This window comes from Scomber scombrus, chromosome 5 (assembly GCF_963691925.1).
Source record: "Scomber scombrus chromosome 5, fScoSco1.1, whole genome shotgun sequence".
NCBI lineage: Eukaryota > Metazoa > Chordata > Actinopteri > Scombriformes > Scombridae > Scomber > Scomber scombrus.
The window spans coordinates 13680831-13705081 of NC_084974.1; the positions used below are offsets into that span (position 1 = coordinate 13680831).

Sequence of the window (24251 nt, forward strand, 5' to 3'; positions counted from 1 at the left end):
TGGTGACTGCAAAGGCTTTAGTATATGAGTCACATCATTTTCACACTCATTAAACCATTCAGTGACCTTGTGCATGGGAAAATCGTCATCCAGGAAGGGACTATTCCCATTCGGATAGAAATGTAATAGGATAAAGGTGACTGCTAAGAATAACTTTACATTTGCAGTGATCCCTCTAATGTAATAGTAGGAAAATCAAGCCATCTGACAAAAACATTTGGCTCCCTTGTAAGATTTCACTTTTATAGTTTGAACAACAAAAATCTACAGCAGATAAATTGCTAATTTAAATCCCAATAAACATGACCCTGGGACACTGAAAAGCAGCTTTATTTCCATGGCTTTAGTGTATTGGATCATAACTGATTTGAGTCCCATGAACACAAATATGTGTAACAGATATGACATTCTTTTCTAAGACAACAACGACAATAACAACAGTACTTTGATTCAACCATAACTGAAGCCAGCCACCATTTATTGTTCCAGCCTCTCGGTCTGTAAGGGAAAAGTTTCAGTCTGATGATTTTGCTGGATAAAGCTGCATAAAATCATTTATTTTAGTTTTGCATAACCCATCTAACTGTTCCAGACTTTCGTAATCAGCCTTATTCTGGAAATAAAGTCGCCTGGAGACCAAACTAAAGCAGTGAACAGGAAGTATAGTGCTGAAAAAAAATCCTTTCCTCTTCCTCCTCCGCATGCTTTCCTGTTCCATGGGCAACCTCTCTCTCACTCTCTCCCTCTTCTACTCTCCCTGCAGTATCTCCCTCTCTGTGTCTGTTTTTGCATGGTGTTTTCACACCGCTCTCAGTTTCCTTTCCATCATGTTGCATGTTTTGCTTTATTGGAGTTTTTGGAGGGCTCACAAGCCACATCAGACCTGTGGTAAATAAACATAGCTGTATCACACCAGATCAGCATGTTTAGAAGACAAAAAAAAGGAAAGAATGAAGAATACTTTTAACATGCTCCATTTAAGTTTTTTTTAAGTCAACCTTGCTCCTGTTTCTGTTTTCTCGCTTCATTTTGTCCCCAGACACCACTAAATCACTCTGGGTGTCTGTGTCTGTGTGTGACTTAAGTCACTTTCAGGGACACAATACAGAGACCAATAAGACCAGTTGATTAGGGATGGCTTGTGCAATTGGTGACAAAAGCCATGTCCCCAACTGGTTAGGCGCAGATTTTTGGATGGTTAAGGTTAGGGTAAGCCTCAAGGAAATGAATGTAAGTCTATGTAAATACCCCAAAAGTGACCTAAACAAACCTGTGTTTGTGTGTGTGTGTGTGTGTGTGTGTGTGTGTGTGTGTGTGTGTGTGTGTGTGTGTGTGTGTGTGTGTGTGTGTGTGTGTGTGTGTGTGTGTGTGTGTGTGTGAATGAGAGATACCCATTCTTTATTTTAATATAGGAAGCATGATACACAAAGAAGTCTATTCATTCCGTTATAATGACATTATGTGAAATGTGACTTTACTAATTCAGTAAAGGGGATGTTACTACACACAAATTTGCAACCCATGTTTTTTACATCTACAAGGAAAAGAGACTTTGAAAAGCAACACAACTTTGTCATTTTCAAAGCAAAAAAAAAGAATAGAAAAAAGCAAAGAGAAAAAAAAGGGGAAAAAATCTGGACAATCTCATTCCTGATTTTTTTTCTCCCCTCAGCCAGACGCCATATGCACGCCTTCACTAGTCGAGCCACTTTTTTGAGAAGGCAGACTGCACCGCTGTCTCTGTTATTATTGCATGTTTATCACGGGTTTGACAGTCTGAAGTTCCTCTCCAAACAAACTAGTTTACATTGAATCTTATAGTAATCGTCCTGCACACTCGGGTGAACATGTAGAGATGGATTTCATGAAGCTGTTTGGCACTGTTATCGCCGTTTTGTTCCACCCTGGATCCGCTTCTAAAATAAATGGTAAGAATTTCCTTCGAGAGGGGAAAGAAAACCGTTTTAAAGTCTTTTCAGACGCTGCAATATTGAGGTTTGAATTTGCAAGGTAAGACTTTAACACTTTAAACACACTTTAAAAACATACTTTGAAACAGAAAGGCTGCACGCATCAATCAAAACTTTAATATGATTATCATATTTCCTTTTAGTGGTTGAAGACGTTTAAAAAGTTGCGACCAGGCTCGTTTTAAAGAAGCTTAAAGCAATACTGGATGTGCATTTTAATTATAAAAAGACTGCAGTCAAACTGAGCAGCTCAGCAGCACGTGATGTGGTGGAAAATATCATCAGAAGTGCAGTGTTATTGAAGTCAGGAGGTCCCCTAATAATTGGAATGAAAACAGCATCCATACTAATGACATTATGGACAATTCAGCCTTGATTTCGTGCTTCCACTTAGCCATTATGCAACAGATGTCCAAATCTATAAACATGCATTAGGGCTACTTTACAAAAATCTGTAATGAATAAAATTGAATAGATTCACAGAGAAAGAGAAAATGCTCATTTTTTTGTTGCTTGCTCATTTGGTAATTACTAATGATTTAATCCAGTGGTTCCAAACTTTGGGGGCCGGGCCTCCTTAAGGGCCCCTGAGATCAATCCCAGGGGTCACCAGATGATTGCAGATGAGTAATTAATAAAGAAACAAAACTCTGCAACATATTATTAAGTATATTTTATTTTTCTCCTAAAAAGGGAAAATCATACTCATATCACACGTGTTCACAACAGATAGATATGACCTGAGTTACAAGTAGTCAATTAGTAGTAATCAATGCTTAAACTGTTGTCTGTCTGTTTATTAGTTGATATTTTTCATAAAAAAACAAGGCATGTGCTATATGAAAAGCTTTAATTAACAAAATTAAGTCAGTAATTAAGCTAGTCATTGTGGCACTTCAGGAAAGCACTATATTTCAAACATGTTTGATTCACACATTTAAAATGTTATTGTTCACTGTCTGTCACAATACACCCCTTAAAAGCACAGGTTTTATACTACAGTTCACTTCCACATTGCCAAAAAATGTGGGAAGAGTTTGTCAAAGCAATGCTGAAAATTCTGGTTCCTAATTTCACCAGAGTACCTTTTACTGTAGGTTGTGTTTAGTCTGTCTACCATGTGGGTACCACAGTAAATCTTTAGAAAACACGAAAGCCTGCAGTTATCTTCTTGTTTCCTCCCTCATGTGCTGTCCAGGCCAGAGGATCTGTCGGCGTGGGACAGAGCGCCCTTGCTACAAGGTGTCCTACATCCAGGACATCAGGCGGAGGGTGACCTTTGAGGATGCCAGGCAGGCCTGCAGGTTGGATGGAGGCGAGTTGCTCAGCATCGAAACAGAAAGCGAGCAGCGACTGATAGAGAGGTTCATACAACAGCTGCAGTCTGGAGATGGAGACTTCTGGATCGGGCTCCGCCGCAGCCCAAAGAGCTTCAGGGCAGGGACCACCAGCCCAGGTTGCCCCTCTCAGTACTATTGGCTGGATGGAAGCAAGGCCAAGTTCAGGTCTCATTTTGTTTACATTTGCAATCAAATAACGTCCTTGAATGTGCTGTGAGAATGTTTTTGCTTCAGCATTGAAAATGGATGTCCAGGGACACAGCAGCACACTTAAAAGGAAATATCATTGGAAAAAAGGCCATAGTCCCTTGTGCCTCAGAAAATATTATTGGATTAAATGATGCTTGTGTGGGAGTAATGGAATGTCTGCAGCCATTTGCAACGAGTTGGACAATGACACATTGAAATATAGAGTAAAACTTTGCATGTTATAATGTAAATTCTCCATTTTGAATGTGATCAGAGTCTAAACTTTTGCATCCCATTTTCTGTAGAAACTGGCATTGGGATGAGCCGTCATGTGGTGGGGAAATGTGTGCGGTTCTGTATCACCAGCCCTTGGCACCACCTGACGAAGAAGGTCATTTCCTCTTCCAGTGGAATGACGACAACTGCAACTCCAAGAACAACTACGTCTGCAAATACCCAGAAGGTGAGCCAGTGGATTGCAGACACTGTGGTTGTTGTACATGGCTGTTCTGGGCTGGGAATTATTGACATTTGCCATACTGGGGTTTGTTCAGTCCTTGAATCCACAAAATCTGCTTTTTATCATCTGATGACCATTTCCAAATGTGGCCACTGCTGTCACACAGCTAACTTTACACAACTAATGCACCATTTTCATGTTATTTTCCTGGATTATTGTAATCCTCTACTGTCTGACAGCCTAAAAAATAAATATCTACCTGTGCTTAAGGTATGCCTGATACATTAAATATTCCTTTTCTCAATTCTTCAATTGTTTTTCTTCACCTGTTTGTATATGAACTTACTTGCAGTCCTTTAAGGGACTTCAAAATAATCTTTACTCATTGTAACACCCACTTATGAAACAACCCAATACTGAATTTATGTGCATAATTTGTGCTCGTACTTAGATAATGGTTACAAGGTCAGATCACATTTAGAACATTTTCTATTGAACCTTTATCATATTCGACTTTCTTATATTTATATTTTAGATGTAAAGCTGTGTTTGAATGTGAGTTTACATATTTAAGCTTGTTTCAATAGCTTGGAGAAGCCCAACAGATTACATTGTTTTACAAAAATGTGCTGTATGTAATATCATTGAAAGGGTGAATTTGGGTCAACTCACTCATAGCTTTATATTGTGTTTTTCAGAAAATGTACCAGCATTTACTGAGGAAGGGAACACAGCACATGCAGGTACAGCATGCTCTCAATCACCCCTATGCCCGAGTACTGTATGTACTGTATGCGTGATGTTTCTGTGGGATACAGATAACAAAGAACTGCAGATGTGTTTGTACTGATCAGGGAGAGTGAGACTAAACTTACCACATCCCTACTTTTTATCACTTACTTTCAATGTCAGCTTCCATTCGTGCAAAGGAAAACGTCTAGTGTGCAAAATGAATTAAGGTAGATGATATTACATGATAAACTCAGACAGTAATGGTCACAAGCAGTGCAGTATGATGACCTGCAACCTTTATATCCATTAGGTAAAGACGTTTTATAGGACATTATCCTCTGTTTAAAAAAACAAGTGGACGATAGCGTATTCATAGTTTATGCATTCATATAAATCCTGAAATACTTTGTTTATACTTTGTTAATTTTCGTACAGATGCATGTAATCACATCAACTGCTGATAAGTAAATTCAAACCCTTTGAATGGAATTAATTAGTTACTAATGTAATTAGTAATTAATGTAATACTTTTATAATTTTAGATGATAGTCTCACATATTTCTGTAGTCTTCAGTTCAAATCATTACTGGTTAATTAAACAAAGTTTTATCAAGTATGTAGTAAATAAGTAAGTATTTTTTTCTAATATTCTACTGATGATATTCATTTTTCCATTTTTCAATGCTGCAGTTCCAACTCTGAGGCCAAACTTTTTCTCAACTACAGAAAGTGACGAGAGGATAAAAATAAGGCTACCTGAATCATCAGGTAGGAAAAGAAAGCACTTTCTTTTACTCTATTTTTTTTCTTGATATGTAGAGTTAATGTCATTTATTATAAGTTTCAAGAGACACAAAAATGTTTGAACCCAAACAATGACAAAAGCTGTTTTGTCATGTAACATGTTTTTTCTTAGCAGTGTCTCTCCCAGACGACACCCTGTATGTTTCCTACATCCTTTATGCAGCTATTCCTGCTGTACTGCTTCTACTGTTTGCAGCTGCTGGCTTCTTCTGCTACAAACAGCATGCTAAAAGGTAAAAGCAGAAAATAAAAGCAAAGTTGTTTAGTAATTTATTCTAATTCAAATATAAAACATGTTAATGGATGCAGAGTAATTTAAATTCCATATGTACACAGCACTTCTTGCGTGTGCTTCTTTTCCTCTTTTTTAAGTGGTAGTTTTGCCAAAGTTGTCACTGACAAGCAGTGTGTTTCCTGTTAAACCATGCTGTGATGATGCCACTGTGTTCACATGCAGGAGGAAGACAGAAACGGAAAGTTATCCTGGCAGACCCAAACCCTGGATGTCAACAGCAGCTTCACCTTGCCCCGTACAAGGACCTTACGCCTTTAGTGACATTACCAAACTGCCTCACACTGCTCTGGACAACAGCATGGAAGAAAACATCATGACAAAGTACTCATGCTCTCCTTCCCAGGACTCCCAGTGTGACGATTATGAGAATGTGTCATGCACGGACAGGGAGAGCGGCTTTGTGACCAATGACATTTATGAGACCTGCAGAACTCAGAGCCGACGCTGCCGCAGTCAGACTGGTTGGGTGGAAAATGAGATCTATGGATAAGACTGTTGATGCTCTCTGTTGATACTCTGTGAGTGTTCATACCCTCATACCAGCTAACAATTTGACCAAGCTAGACAGAAGAACACAATGTTCTCCATCCCCTCTCTTCCTCTACACCCTACTGGTTACTCATGTTTTACAGGACGACTTAACATATGGTTGTGTGTATCTTCAGTGTTGCATCCTGAGCATCCAGCATGCAAAGCTGCAAGTCAGATTAATGCTTATAGCAGGGTTTCCCAAGTTTTGGTCAACTGTGACCCCATATTTAGGTCCCAAAAATTCTTACACCACCACTTACAGTGCTCTGAAGTTGTCATGTGAATCTGAGCATGGCATTAGATGGATTATATAAAAATTATAATATATTTCAGATCTATTTAATACATTTTATTATTAAGTAAGAATGTGGTGTAAGGTTTACAATGTTAACCAGTTTAGTTTAGTGTATTAGCATGCTAACATTTGCTTATTATCATTGAACAGTATAGCTGAGGCTGATTGCAGTGTCATTTTTTGACCTGTTGGTGGTGCTAAATGAAAGGTTGAGGAACCAAAGTCAATACAGTTAATCCCGAGAGGAACATGACAGCAATCCATCCAATAACATAACAAAATATTTTATTAAAACCCCAAAATGTCAACCGCATGGTTCTGTTAGAGAAAAAGTCATGGGATAATCAAAGTCAGGAGGATTTATCCACTAGGGACCTTGAATATCTAGACAAAATTTCATGGCAACGTCTCCAGTAGTTATTGAGAAAGTGTTGGACAGAGCAAGATTACAGTTTAAGGAATCCTCTGACCCTGTCTGCACCAGGTCCTGACCCCAAGCTTAATAAACTCTGGCTTAAAGTAAGAAAAATGTTTTTGACTTGATTCTAGTGCTTTCTATTGTCCAGTTGTAACCATGACTTCTTACAAATGATGTAACTTCATAGCAGCACTACAGTTTGGGCAGCAAAGAGGTATTAATGAACTAAAATATGCAGGAATAAATCAGGTCAGTTTGGCGGCGCACCACTGCTGCTCTATTTGGCACGGTGGATTGCACATTTAACCCTGGCTATAAGCACAACTCACACAAGGTTACTTATCTTGTAAACAATACAAACTTTAACTACTCAGCCACTTTCCAGTCACGTCACCAGATTTTACGAGACACAAGGACAAAAAGATCCTGTTAGCTCTATGTATATTCCGGGAGTATTCTGACCTTTTCTCTAAACCTAAAGAGCGGTGTCAGCCCTGCGTAAGGCTTCCTGTTTGGACTCTGATGTCAGGGAACAGGACAGTACATGCAAAACACTGATGACAGAACAGTGGTGACCCCGGTAAACATAAAAGCTGTGGGCTTTCCCGACTCCACCTGACTGTGTGAGAAACTGAACACTCCCACTTAGTGTGTTTTTTTTTGTTTTTGTTTTTTAGAAGGGACCAGTTTTGGATGTGTCATGGATTCATTCATCAATGTTTGCTTGTAAAATCATATAACTGTCTTATAAATTTGTGAAATGATCTCTGCTGTACATTACTGACTTCAAATACATGCATATTTTGTGAATATGTAGTGAGTGGGCTGTTGGGTTGGTGTCGTGGAAAGATGTAGCAAGCCCAGTAAGGAGAGGCTGAGTATGTTCTTGGAGAATGTTAGACAGGAAATGCCAAAAGCACATCTGGAACTCTTACATTCAGGAAGTCTATGCGTGACAGTGGAGGCCTTCGGAGCACTGCTCTGCCTGCCCGCTTTGCGATCCCCTGTTCTGTATTAGACTGTCACTGCAGACGCTGCGGAGAACAACTGCTGGGTGTGAACGTGTGCCGTATTTCAAACATGACATAAATTTTGGGGAGCCAAATAAAGTTTTGTTGCAAGATTGTGCTTCCATTCTTTATGTAGTTTTATGGATATATTTAAGTGTATGTATAAGGGAAGTGTCTATGTGTGTGCATGTGTGTGTGTTTGTGTGTGTGTGAATGTAAACTGCTTGATACTGAAGTACAAATACTACTAAACTGCATTTGAAAAGGAATCCTTGTTTCAATTTTCTATGTTTTCCAACAGATGGTGCTGTTATGTAGCTGACCAAAGTGTCTTTGTTGCTGATAAAATGTCTGGTTTCACATGGTTTCACAAGAGGTCCTGCATGTTACGTTATATAATGTTCTATATTACTTTTCCACTTGTAATGCACATTGTATTATTATCTGGATTATATGACTGAAACTGGTTTTAGTGCAATGTGTTATTTCATGTTATAATCAAAAATCTAAAAATATAATTTTTATTTAAAATATTTTCCATTCATTCTTGCAGAGCAATTTATGTGCAAAGTAAAAGTCGCAGTTTCAGGGCTGCTTTGTGATGAATTTAACCGCCTTTCCTTGCATATTTCGCTCAAAAGCCGAGCGAAGCTTATTACACACCTGCAGGGCAAAACTTCAAAGTTACCTCTGCGTGCAATCAAGGAGGGCAGGCGAGCAAACAGATTTCAGAATAGCAATTTTACCGGTTGACGTAAGAGGTGGGTCTGGTTGTCTTGGCAACCAATTGGCACTGAAGTGTGGAGCGGCTCCGTTGCCCCGCCCCCTGTACAAATACCCCTATGGCTTTGACGTCAATACACGTCAACCGGAGAACATGATGCCTCTTTGCAAGTCAACTCGTGTGCTCTCTAGATGATAGAGGTGCCTGGAGCTGAAATATTATCGCTGTATTGTATTGGAGAACGTGGTGTGACAGCCCCCGGGCGCAGCAAATGGCCTGCTTCGTATCGCCACACTGACGGAGAGAGTGTCGCCACATTGGCGTTCAAGCTGGCAGGGCGACACAAAATCAACTTTGTCTATTTTTAATGGACACGCTTCGAGCGACAGCGGCGGCGGGCGGTTTGTTTTCCTTTCGTCTTTATCTGTAGCCTGCCCTGCCTGTGTGAGCCCCCCTCGTGTGTCCCTCTGCTCGTCTGGCTACCTCCTACTCGTCCACTCACAGTCCCATTTACAACAGCATGGTCATGGCTGACAGTGTCCAAAAACCGATGATCCGAGGTCCGGTCCGAGTGGGCTTCTACGACATCGAGCGCACTTTAGGAAAGGGCAATTTCGCGGTGGTAAAGCTGGCTCGACACCGCATAACTAAGACCGAGGTGAGTAAGTGAGTGGTGTGTGTCGGTGAACTAGTTAGCCTGAAAAGCTAATGTTCAGCTGAGTTACATAACTTTTTATGCACTAGTTGACACTTCAGATATTCAGAGCAGATACCGAAATGCTGTCCACATCGTGCACTAATAGAAACTTGGATCAGGTAACTGCCCGGCCACTTGGCTGCTGCTCCAGTCTGAGCAACAGCTGGTGTGTTTGAATCCTGCAGGTAGAAGAGCATTGACTACCTGCAAGCTCACCCCCCGACTCCCCCTTCAGTCAGCATCACTGCCAGTAAGAGGTTTGACCACCAGTGCTGCTGGGAAACACAAACTGTAAACATGCATGCTTTTCTTTCAGCATCAATACACCTGCACTCTTTCTTTTTTTGCTAATAACCCAGACAGTGTCACAGTGTACCTAACTCAAGAGCCAGGCTGGTGTAAACATCCCAATTGTCCCATTATGTAATCCAAATAATGATGTGATTTAGTGGTTTCTTGTGCCAGCAGTGAGCTGAGAGCTTTGCGAGGAGCGGGGATACGCCAGCCAGAGGGCTCTGTAATTGGAAAGCAAAGTGTCCTGCACGCATGTATGCAGACAGCAATCCGTCAGCATTGCTGTGGGGTCCTTGCTTAGTTTGGAGAGGGTTTGATATTACAAACATGTCATGCTTGCAGGCAAAGCAGCATGAGCACGGAGAGGGAACAGGGCTCGGATTTGTCTGAGTTTACCAATAGTTTTGTGTCAGCGCCGTGCAGAGGGGCCTTTCTTGACCGGTGCCACTGAGTACCATGTCTTTCTATTGTAATGACATGGACACAGGGATTTACTGTAAAGAGAGGCCAGTCTCTGTGTGAAGAGGCTTGTGTGTGTGTGTGTTTGTGCAAGACAGAGGGAGTAATTGAAAATAGGCTGTGAGACTTGTGAAAACACAGTTGCACACTTTGATCTTTGATCTTTGATCTCTGGGGCCCCCAACTGTTTGCTACTGAACGTGAGCAAGAAAAACGAAGGTTTGCATCATCCAAATGGGGCCTTGGTAGGTTTAATGAATAACAAAGCAAGAAGATGGCTATGAAGACTTTTATCGTGTCGATCTGGTTATTAAAGCCTGTCAAGAGGCACGCCGGCAGTCTAGCCAGGTGATCTGCCACCACGTAACACTAACAGCTACGCAAATGCAGGTTTTCATTTCAGACAAACACTACACCAGGTGATTTTACTGAGCGGTTGCACCTCCCTCAGATGGTGTGGTATTTGGGTTGAATGGAAACGTGCATACACTTAGTGGTTTTCAGATCACCGGTTTAGCCTGTTCGGTAGAGGTCACTCCGTGTGGTCAGCACACAAAGCAACTGCAGCTGCTTGGCTCGGCCAGACCCACGGCCAGAGCCAGGCCGTTTGTTAGACTGGCCAAGGTCAGCTGTAGAGGCAGGCGATCAACTTCATGCGATGCCATCTGCCTTGAGAATTTGCCAGGGTAAAAGAGGCGATGTTAGCATGGTGTACGTGTAAAGAAGACAAGAGTTTAGTGACATATGAAACAGCAGATCTGATGTGTCCGTGTGCATGTGTGTGTGTGTATATTCCTAGATAGGCATACCTGTGTATACATAACCTACTTTTTCTACTCATGGGGCCTGTGTGTTTTACTGACCCATTCATCCCATTATGTATATATTGCAGTCTGTGGATTCACATAGTGCAAGCCCATTTCCATGTGGTCCTGTCTGTCAGCTCAGCAGGTGGCACATTTACTGCATTTCTGATAGTGTTGTCCGGCCTTTCCGTTCTCATTACTTGTACATACAAGCTAAGTCGTCCTCAATTTACCTCATGGCAGTAAAGATCAAAAGTCTTATTTTTTTTTAGTCTGTGTCTGTGTGTCAGTATTGTTGACAATGTAAGCCCAGATCTTTTTCAACTACCCTGTAATCTCTCTGTAGTAGGCTGGTGGTTTTAAATGTGATGCCCTAGTGGTCCCGACTTGTAGCTGAAGCACCATTAAGAGATTTGGATTTCTTTATAGGATTTGATGCCAAATTGCATACCTGTGTGTAAGGGAGGTAATAGTGTGAGGGTTTAAACATCAAAACATCCATTACTGCACAGCTGAAAGGATACAAATATGTGAAAAAGGATCAAAATGGGTGTCAGTGGGGTGGTGGTGTCAAACTCCACTTTAAGATTCAAGCTAAGTAGAAGGCTGTGTTCAGACCGACAACAACACTGTGTGAAAAAACACAGACCCCTTATTCATTTCAATGATACCACTATGTTGACACACCAGGAATGCCAACGCAGAGGGCTCCGGCAGGAAAACGCAAGGTCGTCTGGTTAAAAACGTTGGGCCTGGCTCTACTTTTTGCTGCAATGAAATGTGATGTCATCCAGCAATGCAGTGCGACGGCCGGTCAAACACATGCATTCGCACATTCCTGGGAGATGACTTTGTAAAGTTAACAGGGTAACTCTGCTGTTTCCCTAGCGATCGTCAAGATAGAGGATAAAATAAACGTCCCTGTGATAAGTTTACAGAGTTGTGAGATATTCTCTCTGCTGTACAGTATTTTGTCATCTGGTTACTCAAACTCATGTATCTGTTACTCTAGCTGGCCCTCTTGGATCCTTATTTATAGGGCTGCAGCTAACTATTATTTTTCATTTTCACTTAATTTGTTGTTTATATTCTCAAATAACTGATTAATCAATTGGTCCATGAAATATCTGAAATGACTGAAAAATACAATTTTCCCAAAAGCCCAAGTTTGCTTTTTCTGCAACCCAGAGTCTAAAACTTATAGAGGACCAAGAAAACTGTCAATTCTCACTACTACAAAGCTGGAAGTGAGTTTCTGTTTCTAACTAATTAGCTCACTGTCTCTGCTCTAGTCTCTCAGGAACCTGAAACAGCACGTCCTCATCAGCGTTTTTTAACACAGTGCTGTTTTCAGTCTGAACGAAGAAGTTTCCAGCTTTGTATATTGGTGGTGTGATTGCTGGGAAGGGAACTGGGGTCTTCTGTTGTTTACTCCTCCAGCTTGGCTCACAGACATTTGGGAACACTTCAGATCATACTGATGAAATGTTGTTTATGAGACAGTCTGAAGGAGAGATGTTAATATTGTCTTGTTACCTACCGGACAACATTAATCAAAGCCAAGACTGTTGAAGTTGTGAGTTGTGCAATTTACACACATACATGTCATTGTGGGTGTGCGTGTATATCCAATGAGGCATATTTGCCTCTGCTGAACCGATTTATATTTCATCATGGCTCAAATTTGAAGACTGTTTATGAAGATTTCTGCACGAGCTGTATTTAAATATTTATCTTGTGTCTCAGAAACAGATCTGTGCTCTCACGGCTTAAAAAGGAACAAACTCTCCTTTCACTGCTTGGAGGATATTAAATTGTTGTACTACTGTGTGTGTGTGTGTGTGTGTGTGTGTGTGTGTGTGTGTGTGTGTGTGTGTGTGTGTGTGTGTGTGTGTGTGTGTGTGTGTGTGTGTGTGTGTGTGTGTGTGTGTGTGTGTGTGTGTGTGTGTGTGTGTGTGTGTGTGTGTGTGTGTGTGTGTGTGGTATTTAATGCTGACCACCGAGCCTGATGAGTCCTAACAAGGATCCAGGTTGTTATTGACAAACCGACTGATGGCAGTAACTCATTCCTTGTTGATGCTCGATCATCCTGCAGGTTGCCATTAAGATCATCGACAAGACCCAACTGGATGCTGTCAATCTGGAGAAGATCTACAGAGAAGTTCAGATCATGAAGATGCTGGACCACCCGCACATCATAAAGCTCTACCAGGTGAGCTACTGGCTCCATTTCCTCCAACCTACAATATATAATAATCGTTTGTCTACCTGTCTGTGCTGACACAGATTTGAACATTGGGCTCTTGTATTGTTTGTGTGTCTCTCCCTAATGGAAATAACTTCCATTCATTGTTATTCCCTGTGTTGTAGTGCTGTGTGGAGTCTGGGTTTTGTCTTTCAATTTGCATGCAAGAAGATGTATTTCTGTCTTGAGTGCTCAGATCTAACGTTGGTCTTTGCTCCTCTCCCAGCACAACTCTTTACAATCTGACACTGCAGCATTGTGGTTACTATAGATGTGATATTTAAAGAACCATACTATACATATAGAGTTAATCTGCTTAGTAAACCACACATAGAGGTGTTAATTAAATTATTTTCCATTAACAATAGTGCCCACTTTGATGCTAAACTTTAAAAAAAAATCTGTAATAGCTTTAATGTACATACAGTGTGCATCACCTGTTGTTGGTTGGTTGTCTGTACAGGAAAGGCAGTGTAAGCTACTAGAAACAAAAAGCCCTCACGGAGAGCAGAAGTGATACTATGATATGTAACACGCATAGCAGCTGAGAGGCCCAGCATAACATCTGTTCAGGGGGCCTAGAATTAACTGTGCCTCTGGCTAAATTGTGAACAGTGTTTTGTGGAGCAGAATTTAACTCTGCTCCTTGTTGATCTTCTCTCCAGGTGCTTTAGCAGTCGGGGTGTTAAAGCTCAGCACCAATCCAGGTCATTTTCTAATGCATTAACAAACAACTGCTGCCTAGCAGAACCTGCCACTGCTAGTTTAAGATATGAGAGCATAGTTAATGAGTGACTGACACTTGGCACTCTGTGTGTCTCTGTGTGTTTTACAGTGTGTTTAGGTGCTATGGCATGATTCACACTAAATAGTATTAATAGTTCAAGCTAATATCAATGAAAGGTTTTGTTATTGCCCTGTGGACATCAGAACTGTCTTGTACTATAATTTCAGGATCTATTTAGGCTCTGTACAAAATAAGATATGGATCTATTTCACATCAAGATTTTTTTATTGACTTGTCAACTTACTTGTAAAATCTCTTATTTCAGCCAGAATAGATTCATTGTTTGTTAAGAGTAGTTATTAATTCCGGTCAGAGCCTTTAGGATATTATGGCACCATCAAAGAATATATGCATTTTAACATGTAGACAGTGTCAGTCTTTATTTGCACAACTATTTAGCCAAAATCACCCAAAGCTGAAGTTATCTGTGGCTGCCTTGAGGAAATCATCTGCATGTTTCTTAATATTTTAAGAGTGTCTCTAATGAGCAAAGAAGGGTCCTTTTTCATGACAGGCACAAGCAATGCTTCAACATGAGCAGTGTCCTGTGGTATTTCCGTGCCCTCGGAGCTGCAACAAGTTGAAAGTTTCATGCTGATGAAGCAAAATGAGCAAATCAAGTTGTTGATATTTTGGTGAAAATGGGCTCTTTTGACACAGTGGTGAGAATAGATGTCTGAGAACCAGGTCATTTTTCAGAACAGTGTCAGTAAGTTGATAATTTGGTGATTTCATAAGGAAGCCCAAATATTACACTGACTGAAATCACAGCACCTACAGAATACTGTAATGCACTAAATAAATTAAAACACACTCATTTGCCTCTGCACACATCAAACTGGTGTTTTGTAACTCAGTATTTTCCAAGTTTACAGCTCAGAGTTCATATTTCATAAACAGACAATTAATAGTGAACTCTGGTCTTTTTTTGTATGTAGGACCCTCAAAAATTCCTTGAATGAAATGAAAAAAGTAGTGTCAATGGCATGTACGTTACTTCAATTAATCTCATAGTCCACTGCAGAACATTTTATAGATGTGAAAAAAATTACCTGGTACCAGGGTAGGAAATTAACTTTTTAAATGTGAACATCTACCAGGTACTGACAGATACATGTTAAGATTCACCAGCCACTCACTAGTAAATCATTATTTTCTGTCTGTAATCTACCAGCAACTTTCATATTTTACCTGCATTCAGCTGGTGGCTGGTGGCTGGTGCCAATTTCCCACTCTGGCTGGCACGCTTGAAAAGAACAGAGCCTATCACTAATGTTAATAGTAATATCTGTGCTTTTCCTGATATGACAAGTCAAAATGTAAGACTTTTTAAAAATCTCTTTCTCCATTCCAAAAATACATCATAGCTGTCTTATTAAACTGTAAACTGCAAAGATGCAACTCAAATTTAATTTGTTAAATGCATTTTTGTTTGTGATATGATGTCATGCAGCAAAAGTTGGCTTTAATTTATAAGGTAAAAAAAAAGAGCAGTTTTTCTGTATCCCCCTCTTTGAATTTGTTCCATAAAAACTGAGCCAAGTGTCACAATCGGTAGTTAAACTAAGTGCTAAAAGGTTTTTTATTGCCATGAATCCCATAAACGTCTTTCTCTCATCCCACTTTGGCACCTTTTATTCTACTTATATGCATGTCCAGGTATGCAGGGTAAGTTCACATACATTTTATGACACACAAAGTTATCTGCTGTTGTACTTTGTTGGCACATTAACAAGGCAACACAGAAAACTAATTTAACCTAGTTATCCTGATATCCACTGTCTCACAAAAAATTGCCCAACTGCCAAAAACTTCAGTTTTGTGATTCAGTTGTATTACATAAGCCTGTTGGTCCTGTTAGTTTGTTTAGGGAAAGTAAATGAATGTTCATTATCATTACACAACCATGTGGCACCATTCCAGCTCTCTGCTGTGATATTTTGGTGTGTATCATTATTTCCAACGGCCCATCCATCCAATCAGCTCAGGTCAATTAGCGATTTCCGTTCCAGTCTCATAAACTGGGGTTGGACCTGTGACCCAGTGGGAAGCCCAAGCTAATGAAGATACAGAGATGCACAGAAAACCCAACTGTGGACCCCACTCTGGATTATCATTTGTTGTGCAATCTCTTCTCTGTTGATCCAAGTCCGCCATCCTTTTCTTCTTTTACCCTTCTCGCTTCTTTCTCAGCTTTTCTTTTCTCCACTCTTATTGTAGACTGCTGAGAGTCTCTCTACAGGTAAAAAGATTTTAAGAAGTCAAAATGAATGATTGATATGTGTTTTCAAATTACAAAACCAAACCTGTGTCTTAGTTTTGTACTGATGCCAATACCAGATGAGTGTTTCATTTGAATGTTAACCATGTTATAGGAAATGCTTGAATATATTGAGGATATAGGATGGGTCATAACCCTGAATCAATATCTTATACACTATTTTTAATGCCCAAGTTTTAAAAAAAAACAACAACATTAAAATCATTACATTCTACTTATTCAGTTATTAATTCAAAGTCTTAGTATAAATATTAAATCACAAGACAGTCTAGTCTGTATACAGCCTGCTGTTCACCACAAGGACTAGAACTGTGTTTTCTCATAGCTTGAAATCAGCTTGAAATTACTAAGATGTCACTGACTATGTCAGCTTGGACATGATCAAATTGGTAGCAAATTGTGATGACTTCTTATGTGTGTTTTGCATAACACTGTTGTTAATGAATCATGTTCATGGATCAACTTTGGACAAGGACACTGTCACAAAGTGTCAACAAGGTGCTGCTTGCCGTTCATGGTGTCTGGAGTTCAGACTGTCTCCACTTGTAGTGAAAAATATCCAGTAGTTCTGCTATTTATGAGATGACAGAGATTTGGCTTCAATTCATTTACCCCCATAGCTATTCCTCACAACAAAGAGTCTGCTTGGTCTGGAGTCAGAAATACTGCAAACGTATAATACTTTAAACAGTATACTCCTTATTATATCTCCACTGTATTAAAGTTTCATTAATAGTTATTGGCAGTGCAGGAATGCTTTTACTGTTATGCAGCTTTAGTCATGTAATCAAGTGTAGCCACCGGGCCACTGTATCAGGATATGTTACATAAGTATTAAACCCCTGTTGAACTTCACCCATTTCAGATGAAGCATCATTTTGGCTTGACATCTGGCTTTGCAAGTAGGTCTGGATATCAAGTTAAGCACTGTTTTTGGGACCCAACAAAATGAGTTTGTTACAAACAGTATTGAAAACTGTCATGTTTATAAAACTGGCATCAAAAAAATTATAATTTTTGGTCTGACAAGTCCTTATTAAATTATAATTTTGCCCTATTTTTACCTATTTTAGTTGTAGTGTGGCTGATTTGCTTTAGACATCATTTAACATTTGAGAACTGGCTACTAATAAAGTTTTTTTGCAGGAAATTTCTCAAAACAAGTTATTGAAAAAAGAAAAGGAACGTATATTTTCAGTATCGGTAATGTATAATATCAACATTCCCAGGGACTGAAGATGAAATGTGGGTATTGTGTTGATATTAGTACAAAAAATTTCAAACAACACTGCTTATAAGACTAGTTTAAGTTGAAAATGCTGTCCTAAACGTGTGTGTTGACTGAGTGTGTCCCTATGTTTTGTTATTTTTCCATTGCCTCCCCTTTGACCCAGAAGGGTTTATAAAATGGATGAATGAACAGTTTAAGACAGCTAATACGTTCATGACAAGCAGCATATGAAGCCAATCAACATGTTGTTGAACATGTTGATTTGTAGAAACATCATAGACTGTTCTCACGGTGGACATTTTAACTTTATCAAACACAGGTGTAACTAATAACGTTAATAATGGCTGCATTCCACTCAAATGTGCTTGTGCCAGGGCCCTGCTATTGTGCATGCTGGTTTACTGGCACACCTAAATGAAACAGAGCCATCGTTAATATTATTAGCTACACCTGTGCTTTTCCTGCTGTGACGAGTCAAAATGTCTGCTGTGAGAAGGATCTGTTTCCCAGATTAGATGCTCTATTGGCTCACTTCGCCAATTGTTTTGAGTACCAATACTCAGGTTTAATTTATCAATCAGTTGTATTCCAGCTTCATAAAACAAAGAGTAAAAGTTGGATAGATGTGAAGACAAAGTGTGTTTGTTATACAACCAGGGCCAACCAAAAAAAAACAAAAAAAAATAGCTTTCATTTCCTAAATCCATGAATTGGTCAGTGTAACAGATGGAAAATTGATCATAAACAATGAGCGTGGGATTTCTAGTGTGAATGTCTGGCTCGGTGTGTCTGATTCATCCTCTCTTCTCCATCTGATTCTCCCCTCCGCATTTAATTCTATTCATCTCCTGAGTGTTTCTGCTTCTAAATCGGTTCTCCTCCTCCTACACAACACAACACTGTGTGAGGACTGAAAGGTTTTAAGTACCATTCAGATATATTTGGCAACACCAACCGTCCACCTCCATTCTCTTACATGGATGCCATATTTAGACCCTGCACCATTCATGTATTTTTGTTTGCTCATGACTTTGTGGGCGTCAGACACTGCAGTTTAACCTCAAATAGTGCAGTGTGGTCAGTTGTGTAATATTTGAGCCATTTTTGTCTGTCACAATAGTTTTCTTTTTACTTGTTCTAATTCTCTATTGTTGCAGGAGTCTATGAATTAAGATTACCTGATGATATTGGTATTGAAAAGTGGTCTTCTGTTTGTATTTACATGTACTCTCTCACTCTTTTTCCCCCTCCTCCCTCGGCCCCCCTGTTTCTTTGTCCTCTCCCTCTCTCAGGTGATGGAGACAAAGAACATGCTTTACTTAGTCACGGAGTATGCCAAGAATGGGGAGATCTTTGGTGAGTGATCTCTTCAAGTACAAGATCAGTCTGACCTCAGTACCTTAAGACATTTTCTCACTCTGTTCACTCATGCCCTCCCTATATCAGCTTCACACAGAAGTCTGCACTGTTGCATCAGTAGTTTTTTTTTTTTTTTTTTGACAAACAAGGAAGTATCAAAGTCTTGTTGAGCTTGCGTTCCTTGAACAGTTATACCCGGCCACAATCTCAAAGGTCACATGATTGGTGGAAATCTGAGAACATGCCCTGATGTAGCCCTTGTCATGTGCTTCTAGTAATTGCCGTGCTAAATGTGCTGACAGCATTTCATTATTGTGTGAAATTATTTCACAGACGGCTGGTGAAGGCTATATAGAAGCATCTTCAAAAAAAAAGAAGATTCATTTATTAATGTATGTGGTGCAGAATCACTTGCCGCCGAAAGGTTTACTGCTTATAATGTTCAGAATATACAAGACGTCAAGATGACTTTCTACATGCTTGCGAACCTCAGTGTCATTCCCCCATTTTCATTTACGTCACATGGTAATTAAATTGTGAATATTGGCTGTTAAACTTTCGTCCTGCTCTTAAAAATTCAAGTGTTGGATCTGCTAAAGTAGCAATAAAGAAGAAACAGCTCTTCAGCAACTAGTTCACAAAGACATTCATCATTTACTTGGACCAGCCACAGTATTAGTTTAGTTTTATTTGCACTAAACAAACAGCATTATAACGGATAACAGAATGAAACATGTGACAGGAGAGGCAAAGAAGTTGTCGGCTTACACAGTGAACCTCCGCCCAAATCAAAAATGTACAAAGCTAATATGAAAAAACATGAACTGGCAGAATAAAAGAAGTCACACAAAGAGCAATTCAGCACCAATCGACTGACAATAATCATATATAAAGGAAAAATTATACATAATCAGTATTAAAGTAATACAAAGTAAACACCACAATACAAAAGTAATGACCATTTCTTTTTAAAATTATACAAATGATTTCAATATATAATAATATTTAGTGTGGCATCAAGCAATATTGACAGTGTCTGCATTAGGTATATATTTTTGATTAAAAACATGAATGTATTTTTAAAAAGACAAGACAAACCTTAACTCGCATGCAAATTTCATTTTCAAAAGTGCAACAATTATATAGAACAAGTACAAAGTAAAAATTCACTATATGGGTTGTGAACACTAAAGGCTGTAATATCAGTGGAGACTAACTGGATTAAGTGCTAATGACTTATTATCATAGCAGCCTAGAGGTCTTTTTATTAGGTCTTTTTATAATGATTTTAAATGACTAGATGTTGCTATTATCAGTCATTTAGCAACAAGTGACTGAAGCAGATCGCAGAGAACAAACACATCTTACCTTATTTAATTTTTGGCTTTTTGGAAATTGTGACCAAAGAAATCTTTGTTTTTCTCACTGTCCCAGTCTGTCTTTTTTTTTGTTTTTTTTTTAGATAAATAAAAGTGCCCAATAAGGAAGTAAACTCAAAGTTGTCATACAAACATAATCCAAGTTTCCAGATGAACAGTCCAAACAGTGTACAATAATGAGTTTTCATTTACTAGAAGTGTTTGACACACTGCTTTGGTTTGAAGCACCAATAAAGAAACTCATGTTGGAAGGGGACAGACAAGTCAGAACATAGCAAGAATAGTACACAAAGATAAGAAATTATCTTCGTCTGCCATAGCAGCACATGCGCTCTATCGCTGCCACACACATATACGCTCAATTTGTATGCTCTGTGATCTCTAATCTAGTACACTGGAGATCACATTGGTGCAAAAACAGAACACATTTAGTGCACCGGGTTGTTTTTGTTTTGTTTTGTTTTTTGCATTTGTTGCAGGATTATAAATGTTTGGGTCAAATATTGCAGGACTGCATTTTTCAAAAGCCAAAAATGAAAAAATTCCTGGAGTCATTCTGAGCATGCAGACAAAATCATACAATCAAATATTTCAAGAACTTGTCACACTAGTGGAGACCTGTCTGACGTGGACAACCGGTAAATGGATCTTGATCCACATAGATTATTGGCCTCACCTATTAGGCAGTCTGAGAATGTGTGTGCAGCCTACTTCCAGCCACAGCAGCTGAGAGGGTGTGTGTGAGTGCCTTGGTGATTTTGAGGCCAGTGTTCCACTTGTGATGTTGACTCAGCAACTGCGACTCCTGCTCCTGTGACCTAGAGAGAGCTAGGAAATAGACAGTAGGAAAACTGAATAAGAATAGAGTGTGTGAAGGAAGTACAGAATTGCACAGAGATAAAACAGACAGACTCAGAATCAGCTCATATGTCACAGCTAGTGCAGCTTAGACCTGGCAGACAGGTCCCATCAGTCCTGTCAAGCTACGTAACCACATGAATATTACAGCCCCCCCCTCACCGCAACTCTTAAATAACCAATCATGATTGGTTAACCTCATTTTAGAGAATCCATAGATTTCCTCATGGATCATCTCAGGGTATTACAAAACCTTTGTGTCCTGATTCCTCAGACCCCTCTGCCCTGATTGCACAATGTAATATTGTTATGTAAGAAATTTATATGTCATCATCAGCTGCAGCAATAGCAGCTTTGACTCAACCAGGACTGGTAGCTGCAGCACTACACCCTGCTCAGAAAACGCAACAGTATTACACTATTCAATTTCATGAAATTGAACAATCATTTTTTTTATTTCCAAATATGCTTTCTGGAGATGGATCAAGTCATTCAGTCATGATGCACTCAGACAAATGGATTGGCTGCCAAACCAGATCGCTAGCCTCTTTCTCCACTATTGCCCTCCTGAGAGTTGCCTTCGCTTCCCTGACATGATGAATTTCTCAGGTCTGCACGCGGTCATAGGTTACAGAGAACGGAAGATGTGGAGTTGTGGATGCTTAGCAACCCTCTGTGTTACAGTGAATCAGTGAGACGATGTATGAGCCTCTGATTCAGACCAAACGGTAAATGTTGTGGATGAGCAGGAGGGGTTGTGTGTGTGTGTGTGTGTATATATATATATATATATATATATATATATATATACATATATATATATATATATATATATATATATATATATATATACATATATATATATATATATATATTATATGTGTGTATGTGTGTGTGTGTGGGTGTGTGTCTGGAGCTGTAAAGACAAAGAAGTGGAGCTGGGTTTGGTACAAGGAGGCGGAGAGTGATGGGTTCATTCTCAGGAAGGGGTGGGTGGGCACATAATGGGCACAGCAGAGGCATCCATGCCAGTTCGTTGATGTGCCTTTGTGTCTGTCTGTCAGTTAGCCTGCCACTCTAACAGTCTGCCTCAACACCGCAGGATGGATCAAACCTGGAAATTGGGTCAACCACAAATAAAGCAGAGTTGCGGAGAGGAGAGGTAGGAGGGAAGAGGAGGCAGAAGAGAATAGAGGCACAAGCAGGGGACATCCATTTGAATTTGGAAGGTGGTGGGGAAATGTAGGGCATGCATATTTAAGAAAGAACTGCTGGAGAGAGGGGAGTATAATAGCAGTCAGTGAGTAGAATCACTTGCACAGATCTCTTGTCTGACTGATGCAAAGGGAATGAGACAGGGAGACTGTTGACTTCAAAGAAATGCTCTGGCTATTTTTTGGCACACATTCTTATTTACTTAGGCTGTCAATTTCAATTTCACCATAATACATCCCTCATATTTCTGGGTCAGTTTTCTGCAGATCTGTCAGACACCAGGGTGTGGCAGCTTTGACTCGGATGAAAAGCATGAATGAAAAGAGGAAAAGCCACACAAAGTAGAACCAGTTGTTTGGCACCAAATCATTTGCCAGAAAGTAATGTCTTATACATTTCAGTATTTCATTTTTTTAGTGTTATTTTGAAAGGAAAATATGTATCTACTGACCCAAAACTGTATATACTACAATATCAGTTTCACAGTTAGTACCTCAAAATTAGCAGTTACTCTTAAAAAGCTAAAATATATCAGTATCTTAATTTATGTATGATATCCAACCTGAAATGTGGATGTTTCCAAATGTTGCACCCATCTACATCAGCAAAAGTTATGTTTGACCTATAAAAAGCAGCATTTTTTAGGTTATCTCAGTGCTGATTTAGTTAGAAGACTTCCCCAAACTAACATTCCCCTACCATACTATGTGCCAAATAGATTTGATGGACAAAAGCTTATGCAGACTATAGAGGTACTGGACTCTCTGTTCTTTGTGATCCTAAATCATATTGCATATAAAAATAAGACTGTGGCTAGCAGACCTGACCAACACCAGCATGATCTAAACACATATGTAAGCACAATTTATTAGTCTCTTATACACTGAATATCAAACAATATATCAACCATTGGTAATGGTAATGGTTAATTAGAAGTGCACTCTGAATTAATTTGAGCCACAGTGTTCTAGTTCTGTATAAATGTGACAATGTTGCAGTCCATTAAGTCAATATCTGCTTTCCTGTGCAGAGCTTTGGTGATGCTTGGAGCGAGCAGATTTCCTCCCTTTTGATATTTACAAAAACATGTTTTTAATTGAGTGACAGTCGGTTTTCACTGATCAACCTGCAGGGAAAAAAGGATGTTTGCAAGTTTTATGCCAGAGTAAATGTGACATGTTTCTCTACACTTGAGCTGAGGTAATTTGTGCTTGTCTGCTTCAGTCATTGCAGACACTTGGAAACTGTAAAGAATAAAAAAAGGGAAAAAGAAAAATCAGGGCATGTATAAATAAGTTTTTTTTCATATGTCAGTCTTACAGTATAAGTAGTAAACTGAACTGCAAAGGTTGTTATTGGTAGTGAACATTATTGTGGTAATCAGTAAAATGTCTGTATCGTGTATCTGTAATATATTTAGATATATCATCCTCAAATTGTCAGTTGTAGGTTCTTTAGTCTTTAATATTTGTAATCTTTTACTCTCATATTTTTCAACCACCTCCAAGTTGTCTATTGTAATTTATTGTAAGAAGTACAAGACCAAAGAGAAAAACTAGCCATTGTACTTGCCTTTGATCATCCACCACTGGAAAGCAGCTAACAAGTATGCCGTCATCTTTGGGATTGTCAGACCTTTTTATTAAGTGTGTTCATTAAGTTCTTATTAGGAGGTTTATCTTTAATATAAGACTAATATTACTTGAATCAAGGTCTGTACCATCATATCAAAAATAGACATGATGAGATTTTAAGTTAATAAAGCCATATTTTCCACAAAGTAAAATATGACTACGCACATGCATAGAATGGACGTTGGTCCTGTAAAATGATTTTTGATAACATCTCCTCCTGTTCCATGAGGCGTCCCCT

General features: G+C 39.3%; 2 protein-coding genes across 3 annotated transcripts in view; both read left to right on the forward strand.

Moving 5' to 3' along the window:
• Positions 1–1714: 1714 nt before the first annotated feature.
• Positions 1715–6681, forward strand: laynb (layilin b). Its single transcript, XM_062419262.1, has 7 exons — positions 1715–1928; positions 3169–3475; positions 3805–3962; positions 4658–4702; positions 5382–5459; positions 5611–5728; positions 5953–6681. The coding sequence occupies exons 1-7, from the start codon at positions 1856–1858 to the stop codon at positions 6278–6280; spliced, it is 1107 nt and encodes a 368-aa protein (XP_062275246.1). The 5' UTR covers positions 1715–1855; the 3' UTR covers positions 6281–6681.
• A 2242-nt stretch (positions 6682–8923) lies between these two features.
• Positions 8924–24251, forward strand: part of sik2b (salt-inducible kinase 2b) — a 43354-nt gene continuing 28026 nt past the window's right edge. For both annotated transcript variants that reach the window (XM_062419808.1, XM_062419809.1), the window contains exons 1-3: positions 8924–9426; positions 13120–13236; positions 18861–18924. In XM_062419808.1, the coding sequence (XP_062275792.1) occupies positions 9289–9426; positions 13120–13236; positions 18861–18924 (319 nt within the window). In that variant the 5' untranslated portion in view covers positions 8924–9288. The remainder of the gene's footprint in view (positions 9427–13119; positions 13237–18860; positions 18925–24251) is intronic.